The 17454-nt window shown below is 49.6% G+C and overlaps 1 protein-coding gene across 4 annotated transcripts in view; it reads left to right on the forward strand.

Annotated features, from left to right (window-relative positions):
* The window catches only part of PAMR1 (peptidase domain containing associated with muscle regeneration 1), a 164355-nt gene that overhangs the window by 78229 nt on the left and 68672 nt on the right, over window positions 1-17454 (forward strand). For 2 of the 4 annotated variants that reach the window (XR_002086060.2, XM_019470114.2), the window contains exon 1: window positions 6132-6380. The exons of 1 other annotated variant lie outside the window; for it this stretch is intronic. Coding sequence is in view for 2 of the 3 variants with exons in the window: in XM_019470114.2 (XP_019325659.1) it covers window positions 6308-6380 (73 nt within the window). In the remaining variant the exon portion in view is untranslated. Of the gene's footprint in view, window positions 1-6129; window positions 6381-17454 lie in introns of those variants that run through there. One more of the 4 variants, XM_053899833.1, reaches the window with a different exon arrangement.

A 17454-nucleotide genomic window follows, 5' to 3' on the forward strand; every position in this document is an offset into this window, starting at 1 on the left:
CTGGGGTCTGCTAACTACAGTGCCTTTTTGGTGCCAGGGTACGCTGGTGCCTTCCCTTGGAGTTATTCATTCTGCTTTTGTCCCCTTCCCCCCTCAAAATAGCTCAACTGCACAGAACTGTGGAGCTAGCCGCTTGGACCGTGGTCAGAATTTTTGCCAGTATATTCTGTATAAAGCTTTGCAGTTCAGTTGCATAGCAGACAGCATTTTTTTAAAAGTGGTTTATAAATACACACGTCGAAGTCAAGAACAGGTTTCCCCAAGCGATTCAGGAGCCCTTCAACTATGAAGGAGGGAAGCTCCCTGGCTTTCAGCAATTTGCATGAAGAATGACATAGAGCAGGAAGAATGTGGCCAGAGAAAGCACCACGCACCTACCCCCTAGCCTGGCTCCCAGTGGAAAGGGAGTGGAGCTGTGCCAGACCTGGAGGCAGAACATTATTGCTCATTGTGTAGGTGAACAGCCGGGATTCATTAGGGCTGGAGGCTTCCATGGTGGGCAGGTTCTAGCAGGCTCCGGTGGGAGGGCCCTTTGTCTTTCCCACAGACCTACCCCTCTCTGTCTCTCGGGCCCTGGTTGACTTGAACTTTGCGTTTTGTGCGGCGGAGGAAAACCAAACGTAATTACCCCGTTTGTCTGCGATGTTTCTCTCGGGTTTGCAGACCATTCTACCCTAGCCTTCTTTCCTCTGGCTTTCCCACCGCGTGGTGGCTGCTGGGTGCTGATCCCAAGGTACAGCTTGGAGACCGGGGAGCTGTTGGCATTCATTCACAAGGCAGCCTTCTCAGGGGTTTCTTCCTGTGTATTCACATGCAACCAGCCTCCCTGGTGGCACTGAAAAAGGTACAGGTTTTGCTAGAGTGCCTCATCCTTTCACGTGAAAATTAGTGGGTATTGTGACTTGTAATTAAATGGGTGGCTTGACTCCTTCTACTACAGCCCATTGTTGATTTCTGAGCGCTGATTATAAGTAGATAATTCTTAATTCCAGGCGTCATTCCCTGCTTCCCAGCATGGCAATTTGCCTTTTTTCACCCACGCCTTTTTGGCCATTTACTTCTGCCAGAAGTGGGTGTCGAAGATAAGGGCAGAAGGGGGAGATAACGGCAATAAAAATAGCTAACATTTACTGCATGCTTGGTGTATTTTAGGCACTGTGCCGAGCACTTTACTTCAACCTTCTGGGGGCAGATATTATTCTTCCCATTTAACAGATGACGAAACTAAGGCCATCACAGCTGAGAGAAACTGCCCAGGTGTACATGGGTAGTAAGTGCTCCAGCCAGACTCAGCAGTAGCCAGTGATCCAAGGCAAGTGCTTTTAAGGCAGAAATCAGGGAAAAGCTAGGGGGAAGGCTGGTCCTTCAAATATCCACTGTGTAGTTTGTAGCCTAGACTCAACAATTGTACACATAAAACCACTTTCCCCAAGCCCAACAAATATTTCCTCAACTTTTCAGTGTCAGCTTATGAATACCAGTGATTCTGAAATGAGTTGGAAGTCTGTAGATCCTCTTGAGACTTTGAAGAAGGCTATGGCTCCCTCTTCCTCCAAACTGCATGCAAAATTTTGCATATAATTTGGGGAGGTTTGAAGGCCCTCCCAAAACCCCCTCCCAAGAGAGCCCATGGGATCCAGGTTAAGAAGCCCTGATTGAGGACAGTACTGAACTCTATTGCTATGAAAAGTTGAGTTGACCATAATGGGAAGAGAGGAAATTAAACTTGTGTAGGAAAATCGAAATTTGTGTAGGGCTGTACAGCCTCAGGCAAACTACTGAGCTTTTCTGTATCATAGTCCTGGCTTCCCTCTCCCTCTATAAGCCCAGGTTTATTGTGAAGTTCAACAAGGAAATATTGGATCATGCATGGCTTTGAGTTCCCCACAGAAATGTGTCCTGCTTCTTTCTGAGAATTCCTTTCCAGCCTCTGTAGCCCTAGGAAATCTGCAAACCCAAATAAGACAACAAATTAGCAGGGAGCGATTACTACTGTGGGCATTCCAGGAAGAGCAGTGAGGGCCTGTTTCCAGGTTTCTAAGCCTGGAGGAGCAAAGACCTGGCACTAGGGACTCCTTTAGGTTCATCATCTGGACTCCTGCCCTGTTGGGGTATAGTTGCTGTAGGGGTGAGGCTGCTGGGTTATCAACCCAGGGAGGTTGAATATGTGTGTGTGTGGCAGGGGCGGGGGTGGGGGGGGCGGCGGCTGGAGATGCAGGATCATGGAAGAAGGAAGTGCTACTGTCAGCTGGTAGTAAGAACAGACTCTTGAGAGGCTCTAATACCTACCATTATTTGGAAACTAAGTCACCTCCTCCCCAGTCCCATCATCGAAGGACTGGGGCTGGTTGACCAGACATAAAGTGAACCTCCCCTCTTCTCACCTCCGCCTTCCACCCCTTAGATATGCTGCTCTTTGGTATTTCCCACCTTTTTAAGGCTTTTTTTTTTTTTGGTGCTTTTTTTAAAAATAATTTTTTAATGTTTATTTATTTTTGAGAGCGAGAGGAAGAGAATGAGTGGGGGAGGGTCAGAGAGAGAGGGAGACGCAGAATCCGAAGCAGGCTCCAGGCTCTGAGCTGTCAGCACAGAGCCCGATGTGGGGCTTGAACCCAGGAGCTGCGAGATCATGACCTGAGCTAAAGTCAGACGCTTAACTGACTGAGTCACCCAGGTTCCCCGGTGCTTGTTTTAATCAGATTTCACCCAGACAGGGAAGTTGAGGGTGAGGAAGAAGGTCCTTACCATAGGATTTCCTTGGTGTTAGACTGAGGCCCATAATGCAGATAATGATTACTCTTTAAAAAAATTTTTTTTTAGTCTTTATTTTTGAGGGAGAGGGAGACTGAGTGCGAGCAGGGGAAGAACAGAGGGAAAGGGTGACACAGAATCCAAAGCAGGCGCCAGGCTCTGAGCTGTCAGCACAAAGCCTGACGGGGGCTCGAACTCATGAACCGTGTGATCATGAACTAAGCTGAAGTCAGACGCTTAACCAACAGAGCCACCCAGGCATCCGGATGATTACTATTCATGGAGCATTTAGTATGAGGTAGGCACTGTGCTAAGGGCCTTATATACACAGTCTCCCTAAATTCTCCCGTCTACAAAGTTTGATGATTATTTCCATTCTACAGATGAGAAGACTGAGATTCAAAGAGTCAGTTAGCTTGGTTTAGGTCATTGTATTAGGAAGAAAACCCCCAAACCCCTGCCCTTCCTTCTTCTGGGTGTGTCCCCTACTCTTGGACTACTACCATACTCATTTTGGAGACTTCTGATACCAGGCGTGTGTGGGTTTTCCCCGCACCATGCAAGTCTGCAACACCAGCTGGGTGTCCTATAATTTTACTCAATCCTGACACTGCCTGGGGGGAGTGCCACATCCCACAGGTCAAGGGCTCAGTCTCATGAGACTGTCCCCCACTTCAGACATCAACCGCCAGTACTAGGTCCCCAAGTTACCCACAACCCCTGTCCCACTTGGCTGCAAATCTGGAGCGTCCCGTGACTTCTTCCTCGTTGGATTCGATTGCTTGCTTGAGGGGCTCACAGAGCTCAGGGAAGCCCTTACATTTACCAGTTTATTAAAGGGTATGACAAAGGATACAAATGAAGAGATATGTAGGGGAGGTCTGGGAGGGTCCCAAGTCAGGAGCTTGGAGTTGGGGTATATCATCCCCCCATTGAGTTGGGGTATATCATCCTACTGGTATGTGGTTGTGTTCCCCAAGCTGGAAGCCCTCCAAACCTCGTACCATTGGGATTTTTCCAGAGGCTTTGTCATTTTAGGCATGACGGGTCATTAATTCCATTTTCACCCCTTTTCCCTTCTCAAGAGAATAGGGGGTGGGACTGAAAATTCCAAGCTTTCAGTCATGGCTTGATCTTTCTAGTGACCAGCCCTATCCTGGAGCCCACCCAGAGTTGCCTCATTAGGACCAAAGACGTTCGTATCACCCAGGAGATGCAAGGGTGTCAGCACTCTGTGCCAGGAGCTCGGGGCAGAGACCAGCATGTATTTTGTGTGATCTCACAGACATAGAGTCAGAAAGTGGTGAATCAAGGTTTTGAACACAGGGCTCTGACTGCCGAGTTCCTGTTCATGGTCACTTCCCTGCAATAGGCCCCAGAAGCAGGGCTGGGATTTAGGAGTTTCTCTCTGAGAGGAGTGCCTGGGCCAGGCCCCTGCCTATCCAGTCTAGCCTGAGCCCTGGGGGCTCTCCCTTCCCTAAGTTTCGCCCATCCTTCTTTCCTTCCACTCCATTGCTTACTGCTTACTCCTAGTCTGTCAACAGTCTCAGAAGTGCTCCCAATGCCAGCCTTGGCCTCCTCCTTCCCTCGGTCTGGATGCCAAGGTGGCTTTTCTTCCTAGAAACTTGCTTCGGGCTCAGCACCCCTGCTCCTAAACCGCCAGAGCCCCTCATTCGCTCCAGAATAAAATCCAAACACCCTAACCACTTGCTTCCTCTTTTCCTGCTCTCTGCCCCATCCACGCGACACACATTGTCTATCCTCCTGAGTTGGCTTTTGTTCTGGTACTGATATTGTTTATCCAAACCGTTAAAGATGTATTTTAATGGTACACATTGCCATGGATCCTTTGGGGACAAGAATAAATATAAAGTTGTACTATACACAGGCAAATACTGATTATTTCCCGGTGGGCCTGGTCAAATTTAGTCCTTCCTCCTAGAAAGGCCTCCCCACACCCCTGCCTGGGTTGACATCCTCCCTGTCTCCCAGGCTCCAGGCGAAGCCTCCCCGGTTGAGGTAAACCTCCCGCTGCCCTGGGCCTGAATGATCACTCACTTCTCCCAACATGGGTTCTTCATGTGAGAGTGCAAACTGGGACCAGGCATGGCCTGAAGCCCCAACACTTCCCTGAGTTAGACCTGGCTGTGAATCCTGCCGTGCTGCTTCCAGCTGAGTGATCTTGAGCACGTCACTTCCTCTCAGAGGCTTGGGTTTCTGCGTGTGTGCTGTGTGGACAGGACCGTCTGTTGCACATGCACACAGTGCCTGCGGCACTTTAGCGCCATATTCACAGCATCCTAGGGAGTGGTAGAGCCCGACGGCTACGACTGCTGCCTTTGGACCTGGGTTCAAACCCTGGCTGTGCCACTTACCCACAGCGTGGCCTTGGATGAGCTGTTGAATGCTCATCCACTCAGTTTGCCTCCCTGTAAAGCGGAGATGATAGGTTAATTACAAGGAATGAATGAGTTGATACGTGTAAGGTACTTAGATCCCCGGTGCAGAGAGATTGATGTTAAAAATCAGCTATTGTCTAGGGGCGCCTGGGTGGCTCAGTCAGTTGGGCGTCTGACTTCGGCTCAGGTCATGATCTCGCGGTCTGTGAGTTCGAGCCCCGTGTCGGGTTCTGTGCTGACAGCTCGGAGCCTGGAGCCTGCTTCCGATCCTGTGTCTCTCTCTCTCTCTCTCTCTCTGACCTTCCCCCATTCATGCTCTGTCTCTCTGTGTCTCAAAAATGAATAAACGTTAAAAAAAATTAAAAAAAAATCAGCTATTGTCCAATAAGCGTTCTTTCTCCTCATTCGAGATGTCATTTGCTATTCCTGTGTCTAGACTGCTGCTCTCACAACGGAGGCGGCAGGGTCCTCTGTGTTCTTTTATCCCTGAGCCTACTTCCCTGCCTGGCACACACTTTATGCTCCTGAACACTCCATGATTGGGCATCAGGGGAAGATGCCTGTGATGCAGAGGATAAGGTTTTCAAATTGTGATCACCTGGAGGAACTGCTGGGGGGGAAGCAGAACTCGGGGATAGAGGTGGGTGAGGGGGAGGGTTGTCTCCCTTTCTCCTCGGTCAAGGCCACATTCTTAGTCAGACTGAGTCTGTAGTCCTGGCAGGGTTCCTGTGGGATGATGGTGGGGTGGGGGTGGGGTTTCGGGCCTCACCTGAGCTGCCCCACCGTCCCGCCTACCTTTACCCCCATCAGAGGTGCTACCAGCTCTCCCCCAGCATCACCCCCCCCACCCCTGCCCCCACGGCTCCAACCCGGCTCTGGGCATTCAGCCTGACTCAGGCTGGCCTCCTGCCCCGGGCGTCCCTCGGCGTGACCACACCTCCTGGGCCCCGCAAGGGTTAAGGCAGCGGAGAGGAGAGGTTTGGGCTGACGTCGCTCTGGCTGAAGGTGGTTCCCCTCGGACGAGGATGGGAGAGCCTGGCGAGCTGAAACCCGAGCTCCCGCTCAGCTGGGGCTTGGGGAGGTCCCTGTAAGAGCCGCCTGCCCCAGCCTCCCATCGGTCCCTCCCCAGCAGTCACTCTGGCACCGGCGCGGGAACGATGGAGCTGGGCTGCTGGACGCAGTTGGGGCTCACTTTCCTGCAGCTCCTTCTCATCTCATCCTTGCCTAGAGGTACTGTGAGTAGCGTTCAGGGCCCCCCAGGGGCACTTCCCTCCTGGGTATGGAAGGGACCCCCCCCCGCCCCTCGGGGGGGGGAGCCCCGAGAGGTAGTGGTGCTAGGTGGGGGGCTGGGGGGAGCAGAGGCAGCGCTGGTGTAATTTGGGGGGTTTGGCTGCTGGTGCTGGAGCGTCTGTCCTCCCTGAGAATGGGGCACCGTTTTATCATCCCAACTGGTGGGACTGGACTGCCTCAGGAAGGGGTACCAGCTCCAGTGCACTTTCCTAGTTTTCATTTTATCTTCGTAAAGCACAGAAGTACCTCCGGGAATCTATCCGGTCTGATTCACCCCCTCTGACTAGCAAGAAGGAGAAGTTTCCCCTGGAAAGAGCCCCCCCAGAGGTGAAGCGGGAAGGAGAAAAACGAACCAAGAGCAAGGCTCGCAGCAAGGGTGTTCCTCCTGGTGGATGTAGCTTGCTGAAATCCTGCAGTCCCAGCCTTCAGAACAGAGCCCCAGCCTGGGAGATTCACCCACTCAGCATATATACACTTCCTTCCCATAAGAATGAGAAAGAAGAGAAAAAAAAAAAAAAAAAAAAAAAAACAAGCAAAAAACGGCCGGGGTTAAAAGTGCAGAATCGTTTCTGGGGACACACAGTGTTTGTTTGGAAAGAGCTTTGGCTTCTGTGTTTTTCACTATCATTTTCTGAGCCGCAAACCCCATGTCAAATGGGCTCCCGGGACAACTGAGGCTGAAATGTGACCCAGAGGTCCTGTGGGGCCTCTTAACCCCGCGAGGGAATGGCAGGCTTGTCTTGTAACTGCTCGCTGGCAGGCAGAGAAGCAGGGACTTCTGGGTGCATCTGTCCTTACCTGGCTCGAGCGGGGCCAGGAGTAAGGAGGTAGGTGAGACGTCCTGAGGGAAGGGCAGGCTGACGTGTGCAGATGTGACAAAACAGGGCAGCTTGGGTAGGAGCAGGCAGTGTGCGAGCATTTGCTACTCACCTTCTGTGCTGGTTACCTGTCACCTTGCTGGTTACTCGTCACCTGTGTTCTACTTAAGAGGTGGGCGCCCTGTCGCTGCAGGTAGCTGGCGAGTGTCCGGGAATGAATCAGGGTTAAGTGGGGTGCTGAGGGCCTAAAGTCAATAGCCTGCTGTATAGATAGGGGACTCGACCATAGGCACGTCCCTTCATGATGAACAAAAAGCCAGGACACATGAAAAACCAACCAAGCAACCATTTTGGTCAGTACTTTCCACTTGTAGCCTGCCGGCCCCAGGTGAAATCTTCCTTGGCGCTCTGCTCTCACGCGGGGGTGTTTCATTGGAGTTTTGCCTCAGTGGCATCTGGGGACAATAAATATTGAAGGAAGAAGGAGCCCACGAGGGGCCTGATAGTCCATAAACACAAGTGCTCGCCCAGGGGTAAGTCACCAACTTTCATTAGGATTCCTCCCTGTTCGTCTCTTCCTTTTGGTGGCCCTAGCCCAACTCCATTGGGGGGTTCCTTCCCAGAGCACCAGGGCTCCCAGGACTAGTTCCTCGGGGCTACATCAACCCTCCCCTGCTTCCTTTTTTTGTAACACAGCAGGTAAGATGGCTCAAACCCACACCAGTTAAAAAACAAAGGTCAGCTGCCCCTCTCTTCTTGCCCGGGATCTGGAAAACAAAACCCATTTATTCCTGACCCGAGAATCTCTTTTACCTTTGGCTACGGAAAAGCTTCGGGAAGGGTGCCTGGCAGTCACGCTGTTGACGGAACCCCGTAGCACCCTCCAGCAGCCTCACGTGCCTAGTGAGGCTATTTTGGTGGTTGAACGTCCACTGTCAGAGGGGAGAGGGAGGAACAGAGTGGAGAAGGGAAATAATTCCTCAAAGAGTGAGTGAGTCCACTCCCGGCTGGAATGCTGAATCTGGCCCCGTCTAGAAGAGCCTGGAAGCAGATTTCCTCTAATTGCTTTTCTAAAACGAGCGTTTGATGAACTGTCAACATCCACTGGATGTTGTGCGGATGGCACAGGAGGTGGTTGTGGCTCATCGACACGGGACACATGCTGCAGGGTGAGAATGCAAACATTAGGCCAAGTGACAACCCAACATAAACAGCATGTGGGGGAGAAACCCGACTCCAGTGACTCCACCAGACAGCAGTGGCTTTGCCAGCAGGATTCTGCCTAAGAGGAAAAACTCATGTAAAATATGTGACTCTTGGGAACGAAACCTTAATGTGGATAATTTTGCAAGTGTTGCTTCCAAGAGACATTAGCTTGCGGAGAACGAACGTAGAGGCAACCGGGGAAGATAATTTGAAGCCCAGATATCCAGTGGGCAGGAGCAACCAGCCGAGAAAGGGAATGTGGAAAGAGAGCAAGGGGAAAGGAGTGGCAAGAAAAATGAGATGTTGGTTTATGATGGGATGTGTTAGCAAACTCCAAGGAGAGAGCTTTGGAAATTGGGCCATCTTGGCTGGGGTGGGTTTTCGTGGGGACCACGAAGACAGTGTTCCCCTGATCGATAACTAAGAGCTGTGGCTTCTCCACCGGGAAAATAATTTGACGGTGGGGTCATGGATTTTTGGAGCTGGGAGCGACTTTGGAGATCACTTAGTTTTGAGCACCTTAATTTCCGACGGCAATGTGATGAAACATCTGTGGACCTTTATGTTGTGCCCAGTCTTTGAGCCAAATTCCGTACATGCATGAATTCTCAGGCCACCCTAATAAGGTAGGGGCTGTTATTATCCTCATTTTACAAACGGGGTTTAGAGAGGTTCTGTGACCTGTTCAAGGATGCACTGGCCTGGTTTCTCAAAAAAAAAAAAAAACCTAAACGTTTGACCCAGCAATTCCATTTCTGGGTGTATACACAAAAGAAATGAAAGGGGGGACTCGAACAGGTATTTGTATACCAGTGTCTGTCGCAGCCTTATTTCCAATAGCCAAAAGGTGGAAACAACCCCAGATGTCCATCCATGGACAAAGTGTGGTATCTATACACACTGGAATACCATTCAGCCTTGAAAAGGAACAAAGTGCTGACACTGACTTTAGCAGGGCTGAATTTTGAAGACATTACATGCTAAGTGAAAGAAGCCAGACACAAAGGAAAAATAAATACTGTGTGGTTTTACTCATAGAAGGTGCACAGAGCAGGGAAATCTAGGAGGGGCTGGGGGGGAGGAGAGTTGGGCGAGTTCACGTTTAGTGGGCGTGGAGTTTCACTGTGAGATCATGAAAAAGTTCTGGAGATGAATAGTGGTGTTGTTTGCACGAGCTACTGAACGGAACACTGAAAAGTGACTAAAATGGTAAAGTTTGCATTACTTATAGTTTGCTGCAATCATGATGAAAAAGACAAAGAATGCACAGGCAGATGAGTGGAGCCTGGGGTGAGCTCAGACTGTCTAATTCCTGAGCTCAAACTCTCCTGGTACCTGGGTGACTTAAATTCCCGCATCTAACGGATGGATCGATTATGCTGACGTACGTCTCCGCTTGGCACGGCTTCAGGACCCGTGTGGTAGGGGAGAGTCCTTGCTAGCTCTAGTTTCGGTGGCACTGGTTGCCTGTGGCAAAGAGGGAGACTCGTAGAGCTGAAGGTCTGGCAGTCTTTGGGTCGAAATGCCTGCAAAAGTATTTAGGTAGTATTTGAGGTAGGTTGGTCCTCTCTATGGCCAGACACCCCACCTTTTCAACCTACGTGTATGTTCCTGGCTACTTCCTACTGGCAAGTGAGATTTTGACTGCGTTCCTGAGAGGGGCGGGGCGGAAAGTGAGAGTGAAAGCCAGAAGGCAGAGCGCTCAGTGCTGGTTGGGGAGAAACACATGAGAGGATTGAGTAGCTTGACAGGACTCTTTATTTTATTTTATTTTATTTTATTTTATTTTACTTTATTTTATTTTTAATGTTTTTATGTATTTTTGAGACAGAGCACAAGCAGTGGGGGGGGGGGGGAGGGGGTGGGGGAGGGAGGGGAGAGGGAGACACAGAATCCAAAACAGGCTCCAGGCTCTGAGCTGTCAGCACAGAGCCCGACTCGGGGCTCAAACTCATGGACCGTGAGATCATGACCTGAGCCGAAGTAGGATGCTCAACCGACTGAGCCACCCAGGTGCCCCTCGACAGCACTTTGAAAAGAGGGAATGTGAATATAAACTTGTGGGTTTTGTAGAACATGTAGAACCTCTGTGACCACCAACACTTCAGTAAAATGTTTTATTCCCTTGAGCTCTCAAGAGTGAGCTTTTGATGGAAACAGAGGATGAAGCTGGGTAGTATGTCTGCGTCAATAAGCTGGGGACAAAGCACCTTTGGACATGGGAGCCCAAAGGCAGAAGTGGTTTAAAGCATGTGAGTCTCTCAGAAATACCCAGAAGTCTTAGGGAAGGCTTTGGAATACCACTGGCATGGACTGAGGGTTTGATTTAAACTTACCTACATCTGAGTTACACTGGCTAGACAGAAATGGCTGAGATAATGGTGTCTGGGGGGATCTAGTGACTGGCCTTAAGTCAGAAATTATTTCCACCTGTCCCACTAGGGACGGCCAATCCCCATGCAAGAGAAACGTCTCTACCTGCCTCCCCTGAGACCAGCTCTAGAAGCTGCGATTGATTTGTTGTATGTGTGGATTGGGGGAGGTGCCATTTCAGTGGTAAATGAGGGAAGTTTGTGCCCCGTTTCCCCCCAAATGTGGGAGGACCTGTCACCCTCACTCTGGGATATCTGAAAGTCACAAGAGCCCAGCTCCCTCCCCTCTTTTTTTTTTTTTTTTAATTTGAGAGAAGAGGGAAATGCAGTGTTTACATTTTCCAGTTCCTGAATTCCAGGGTAAAGGGGCCAGAGGCCAGCTGGAGCTTTGAAAGCTACCAGATCAGTGGCAAAAAGTCTACCAGCTTCCAAGCCTGGTCTGTGTTTAAGGAATTCTGCTTGTCAGCCATCATAAGATCTGGGCTGAGGCATTAGGTTGACAGTGAAATGTGTAGGAAAAAACAAACCTTGTACCTATAAGCAAAACTACTCAAGGAAGGCAGAGAATTAGAGTTGGTATTGTACTCTCTTAGTCAATGGGACCTTCCACTGCTCCCGGCTCAGCTCCACTCCTTTCATTTTTCTGGGGTACAGTTATCTGTGAGACAGACCCAGAGCCCGTGGGGTTGACAGCAGAGTGGGTAGGGGTTGTACCTCAAACCCTTCACCCTTGATGATGGAAGCACCAAATAGCCTCCCATCCTCTTGTGTATAAGGGACCTGACCGTAAGTTTGGCCACTCAGATAATTAATGGCGTTTGTGGTAAATACCAGGCTCTGTCTTATGTGCCTTACGTTTAATTTATTTAATGACACATGGAAGAACTTAGGTAGAGAGTACTCGCCCTGGCCACATGGCTGGACATCCATGTTGGAGCCCAGACAGTCTGGCTCCATAACACACGCTGGTGCCCTCCATGACACTGACTATGGTAGGTAGATGTGCCGGCTGTATTTTGGCTGACTCATAAAAGAACACGGTGTCAGTAAAGAAATCAGGTTATCCCTTGGGCATTGAAAGTGCTCAGAATGGCAGAAGTGAGGCCGTATGCTCACCACTGCGGAGACAGAGAGGATGCGGGAGGAGGGAGAGAGGCATCAAAAGCCCCTGTGGGCCCATGTGGGATCTGGGACGGGGGTGGGGGGAGCCGTTCCCTGAAGGAAACTGAGGCACTGAGCAGAGGCCCAAAACTTTAACCAGTTGCTGGGAGCGCTGTCCACAAGATCATGTGTCTTATTCTGAACCAGCATAGAAAGTGAGACTTTCTTTGTCTTGTGGTCAGCTTTTATCATCGGAATCACGTGTCTGTTCCCAAAGGGATAGAGTTAAGGATGAGCCGTGTTTCATGTCCAGCCCTGATACTATGTAGCCTATCTCCTTTATGGATTTATTCTGTCACGATCATCAGTGGGTAAACCCTTAACGCTTTGGAATGGGAGAAGCAGGCCTGGAATAAATAAAGGCAAGCATTTTTTCCCCTTCTTTTTTGGCATAACGCAGTTGATGGATATAGCAGGGGATGGAGACACCATCCCCTTCCAGTAAAACTAAGATGGGCTTTAACCAATTCATTTCACCCATGAATAAGGATCTACTGCCTACCAGACACTAACGTGGAACAGTTAAGAGAAGTGCCCCCATCGTCTGGGCAGCAAACGAAGACACCTATTTCTGTCACCCTTCTGCCTCTGGAGCTGGGGAAATGCCTTTATTCCTGCGGTGTGGGTGTCTGTGTCACCACCCTCCCTGAGGTTCTGGCCGTTTCAGAGGGCTGCGTTAGTGGTTTGGCAGCGAGTCTCCGTGTGAGTAGAAGTCTGGTCAGTGGGTTTGGTGATTGGAAAACCGGGGCTGCCGCCAGAACAGAGTGAGGAACGCATTCAGGCAACGTTAGCTCATGGGGAGACAAGGCAGTTGTCCTCATAAGCTGAATCCACGATTGGTTTAAAAAAAGTTTTTTCAGCCAGTTGAATGGAAAACCACTAAATGGAGGGGATGTTGACCCAGTTTGCTTCAAGTCAAATGAATCATTTGAAGACTGAGGAGCTGAAGGGTCAGTGTTTTTCAGAGCCCCCTCTCCACTTCCTTCATAGGATTCCTTTGCATGTGATCAGTGAATCGCCCTCATGCTGGGATCTTCCCTCCGGATCAGCACTGAAAGTGGAGAGCACCTGAGACGTCCCAGGACACGTTGCCTGAGTTCAGCTTCTAGCTGGTCACTTCTACTCCCATACTTTGCCACATCCCCTTGGCTCACCTGGTTGTGAGCAGAAGCGGGGGTTTGGGTGCCAGTAAAGAATGTTTGTTGCAGGATTTCTTGGTCTGGCTTTCTGCCTCCCAGTGGGTGGTTGGCTGCCTGCTTCTGTGTGGTGCTCAGCCTTCCTTCTGTGCAAGCCCGGCTCCCCTGGCCAACCCACTGGTGGAACAGAACAAGCAAGCATCCCTAGTCTTTGTAGAAATGAGACACACACTGCAGTTAACAAAAATATTCACAGTAATAGACCCAATGGATTCCTCATACTGCACCATCGAGACTCCCGAGTGACAGCAAGAGCCGTTTCTAACCTCACTCTTTGTCAGAACTAACCTTTCCCTGGGAATCACACGTGCTTCACGTGTCCACATTCAGGTATTTATTCAGCAAACTTGATCACGCATCTACCCCGGGGCCAGGCGCGATCCTAGGTACTTGGGGATGTCATGATGAATAAGACAGAGTTCTTTTCCTTAAGGCACTTGAACAATCTATCGAAAGAGCTGTTGGTCCAGTCTGACATTTTTCCAAAGTGGGTTTCATGGCATTCTAATGCTGGAAGATATTCAGCAAAAATAAACAAACAAAACCGAGGGCATTATGATGAAAAATGTCTGGGGAATGTGGAGATTAACTGTTCACAAAGCATTTATAGACACTGCTAAGCCCTGCAATAAAGAAAGCAGTGATTAGCATTTTATAAGGTTAAGCACAGAATGTCTTTTCACACGATACCTTATACCACCAGTGGAGTTACTGCTCCTTAGAATATAGTTTGGCAAACTACTCCCTTGCCCATAAGGAACGCAACGCTGAAGAATACCTCACCATTACGGAGGATAAGGGAAGAAGGGAATTTGAAAGTCTGTAAAACGGGGGCTTCTCATTAGCCTTCTGCTGAGGGCAGGGCAGGAAGTCTGATGTCCTAGTCACTTACCACTCCCTGAGAGAGTGAAAGAGCCATGGATTTGGCCCCGTTCATGTTGAGAAACATCCTTGCCAGCATTGACCTGCATGGTTCATTGAGGAAACTCATTTCTCATAGTCAGGTTGCCTACAGTAATGCAGTCGGTCTGGGATCATTGGACAAACTGAATCTGATTAACAGGTGCCCACGGTGACGCAGCAGTTCTGGGGAGTGATGGAGCTGTGGCTTGACTCCCCAACTAGACTGTATCCTTGACTGTCACCAAGTCTCCCCTTCACAAGGATGCTACTTGAGCATCCTTCGAATCCCTGGAGGCACTGAGTCCCAGGACTGTTCATCACCAGTTACCCTCTCTTCTCCACTCCTCCTTCCCCCACCCTGCACACCCGGAGGCTTGTCTCCAATCCCTTGTTATTTACCCTGGTGCCTGCCAGCTCGGGAATAGCCCAGTCACTGTGACCGAGATTTACACACCCTGAAGTGGTCTGAGCTGTTTACACTGGGGCTGTATTCCAAAGAGACAGCACGTGAGTTTGAGCTGCTCATCAACCCGCTGTTTGCTGCTTCTGGGAACTTCTTTGTTCCTGCCTTTGCTAAATATTGTTCTTGTTGTCATGCAACACGCTTCTCTCTTGGCCCTAGCATTGCCTGCCCCTTCTCTCTGCCCTGACTTGTTTCAGATTGGATAACTGCGGTGGCAATGGGTAAGGGAGAAGACCTGTTGTTCCCTTAAGGGGTACCTTGCCAGAGTAGACTCAAGTCATCCATGACCTCAGCAAAGATCCAGCCTTTACTTGCCATAATTCTGGAATTCACCTTTGATATAGATATCTCGGTATGGATGTGTCCAAGTTGAATACACACGTACACAGAAGAGTAGAGATGTGGATGTGTGTTTGTATGAATATGTATATGCACGGGGTGTAGAGTATTATGGTTTAAAGGATGGGGCAGGGTTTGAGTCCCGGCTCTGTTGTTCGTGGCTGCTTTTCTCTGGCAAGTTACCTAACCTTTTTCATGTGGCCTTACCACCTTCCAACCTGTAGACTGAGGATTGTAGTGTATTATGGGTTTATTGCAGGTGTTAAATGAGAATCTACTTAAAGTAGATTAGTGAAACGCCTTGCAAAACAGGAGTGCTCAGGAAGTTACAGTCGTCTCCTTCTCTCCCTTCTACTGTACTTCCCACCAGCAGACATTTCACAGGGTATCGAGAGGAAACACTGGCGGCTCTGTGTGTAGTAGGGTGGGAGTTACAAGGTCCCCTTGAGGCCCTCTTTGCCTCAGTCCACAGTCCTATCCTCTTTCCCTGTGGCTCTGTCAGAAAAAAAATCCCCTGAAGATTCACTGTAAGTTTCTCTCTTTGAGCCTTGCTACCTTCCCTTGGTTTTAGCATGCATCCACCTTACAACCTTAGAGGAAATGCCCTTCCGCACAGTGCCTTAGTTTCTCTGTGTTCGCACCAGGGCGAACGGTAGTTTCTTGCAGGGGCTGAGAGGTCAGTGTTTTTTGGAGCAGGTGATTCTGGATCCATAGTGTTGGTGTCCCAAACAGGAGATGCTCCCGGCCCCCTGTTGCGATTCGAAGGTGGAGCCAGGCAGGAAGCCTCAGGCAAAAAGAAGTTCCCCTTCTCTTGTTCTAGCCCCCAGAGCTGGGGGAGGTAGCTATAATGAAGGCTAGCCTGCCTGAAGCTGCTGCCAGCTTAGGGTTCCGTGAACAGGACATACCATCATAAACGCATCATCCTCACTCAACTTCCCTCCACATTCGACCAGTGCTGTTGGCCAGCTGGCTCTGGCAGGAGGAAAATCTGGCTTCTGCCGGGCATCAGTGACCCTGGATCTGAAGACAGTAACACTAACCCTGGAAGCTATTGGCAAGGAGGGAGATGTGGCCGACCAAGACTCCTGTGTAGCCTTGACGTGCTCCGATTCAGAAAGAAGGGTTTGAAAGTGTGGAAGATTGGGGGCAGGTGGGGTGGTTGGTAGAATTCTTGGATCCAGGGAAATCCAGATTGGATTTTTAGGGTAGAGCTTAAGTTTTATTGTTTTTAATTTGGCCATTCTGATGCTTCGGTTGATCTAATAATTTGCTGAATTCGATTGCCAAGTGCTTTTAGATGCATTATTAAATTTTTTTTTTTGTAGTAGCCAATTCTACTGAGAAAATAAGACCCAGTCAGCTCGCTCGTTTTCCAACAATGGAAGTAACCCAGAAGCAGCTGTCCTTCAAGGATTTCCAGCACCACAGTTGTTGAAGATAATGGCAACTGGGGGCCCTTCCAAATGCCAGAGTTTAGGTTTTGTTCCCTTTGGCTATGGATGTCAACTTTCTATTTCTAGAAGAGAAGCAGCAGGAGGTGAGGTATGTCCTATTTAAATGGGTGTCTGAAGAGGGAGTATTAGGAAAAAGAGACCAAGAAATCTAGGAGCAAGGAGAGGAATTCAGAATGCCATGATTTAAACATGAGCCTACTGCTGAAAAATGCCATGTATGTGTGGGCCTCAGGAGAAGACATTATTACTCACCCCCTTCACTCCCTTCACCATCTGTGTCTTAGCCAAAGACGTGATGGCTCTTTATCCTGCAGAGAATATTGGTAATGTCTTGACAAATCTGTACTTTTTCTTTCAAAGCCCTTTCTGCTCATCGCCTTCTTCCACCTCAATGACGTCGACAACACCATCGGCCTACACCTCTCCGCTTGAAGCTTTGGGGGAAGGTGTCTTGTCTGCGATTGTCCAGCAGCGTAAAAGAGGGACAGATTTCAGGATTAAAATTTGGGTGGTCTGTTTCCCAAACCTGTCCATTTCGTCACTGCCGAATTTTTAATCTGCAAAGTCAGGGGAGTGAACTCTCTAGAATGAAGCTAGTGTGTTGGAAGGAATCTGTTTCTAGGCTCCGGCTCTAGAAAGAGGTGGGTTCTGATGTTCCTTCTTTCACCTGAAAACTGCCGCCCGGGGCAGTTTATTTACCCTGTCTGTTCCTCAGTTTCCTCATCTGTCAAGCGAAGAAAATAATACTTACTTTGAGGGGTGGCTCTGAGGATTCAGCGAACTGGTGTGGGCATGCCCTGCGGGTGTCGGGGCCCAGGGTGCAGAGGAGGGAATGAAGAACCACAGCGGAGAACAGTGTGCTTAATAAAGGGTGGGTAGGGACAGCTCGTGACACACTGACTTTTACCTCCCCGTCCCTCCCCATTGTGTGCATGCCTAAAAACCAGATTTCTACAGAATCCCTGAGAAGTTTTCTCACTCCTGATACCCAGAGGTGGTGACGAAAACCTTGACTGCACAGCTGTCATTATCTCATTAACAAGAGGAGCTGTAAAAAGGGGCAGCCAGAGGTCACCGAGTTGGGGAACCCAGCCAGGCTGGG

The sequence above is a fragment of the Panthera pardus genome, unplaced genomic scaffold (assembly GCF_024362965.1).
Source record: "Panthera pardus isolate Hobbes unplaced genomic scaffold, ASM2436296v1 HiC_scaffold_12, whole genome shotgun sequence".
NCBI classification, from domain to species: Eukaryota; Metazoa; Chordata; class Mammalia; order Carnivora; family Felidae; genus Panthera; species Panthera pardus.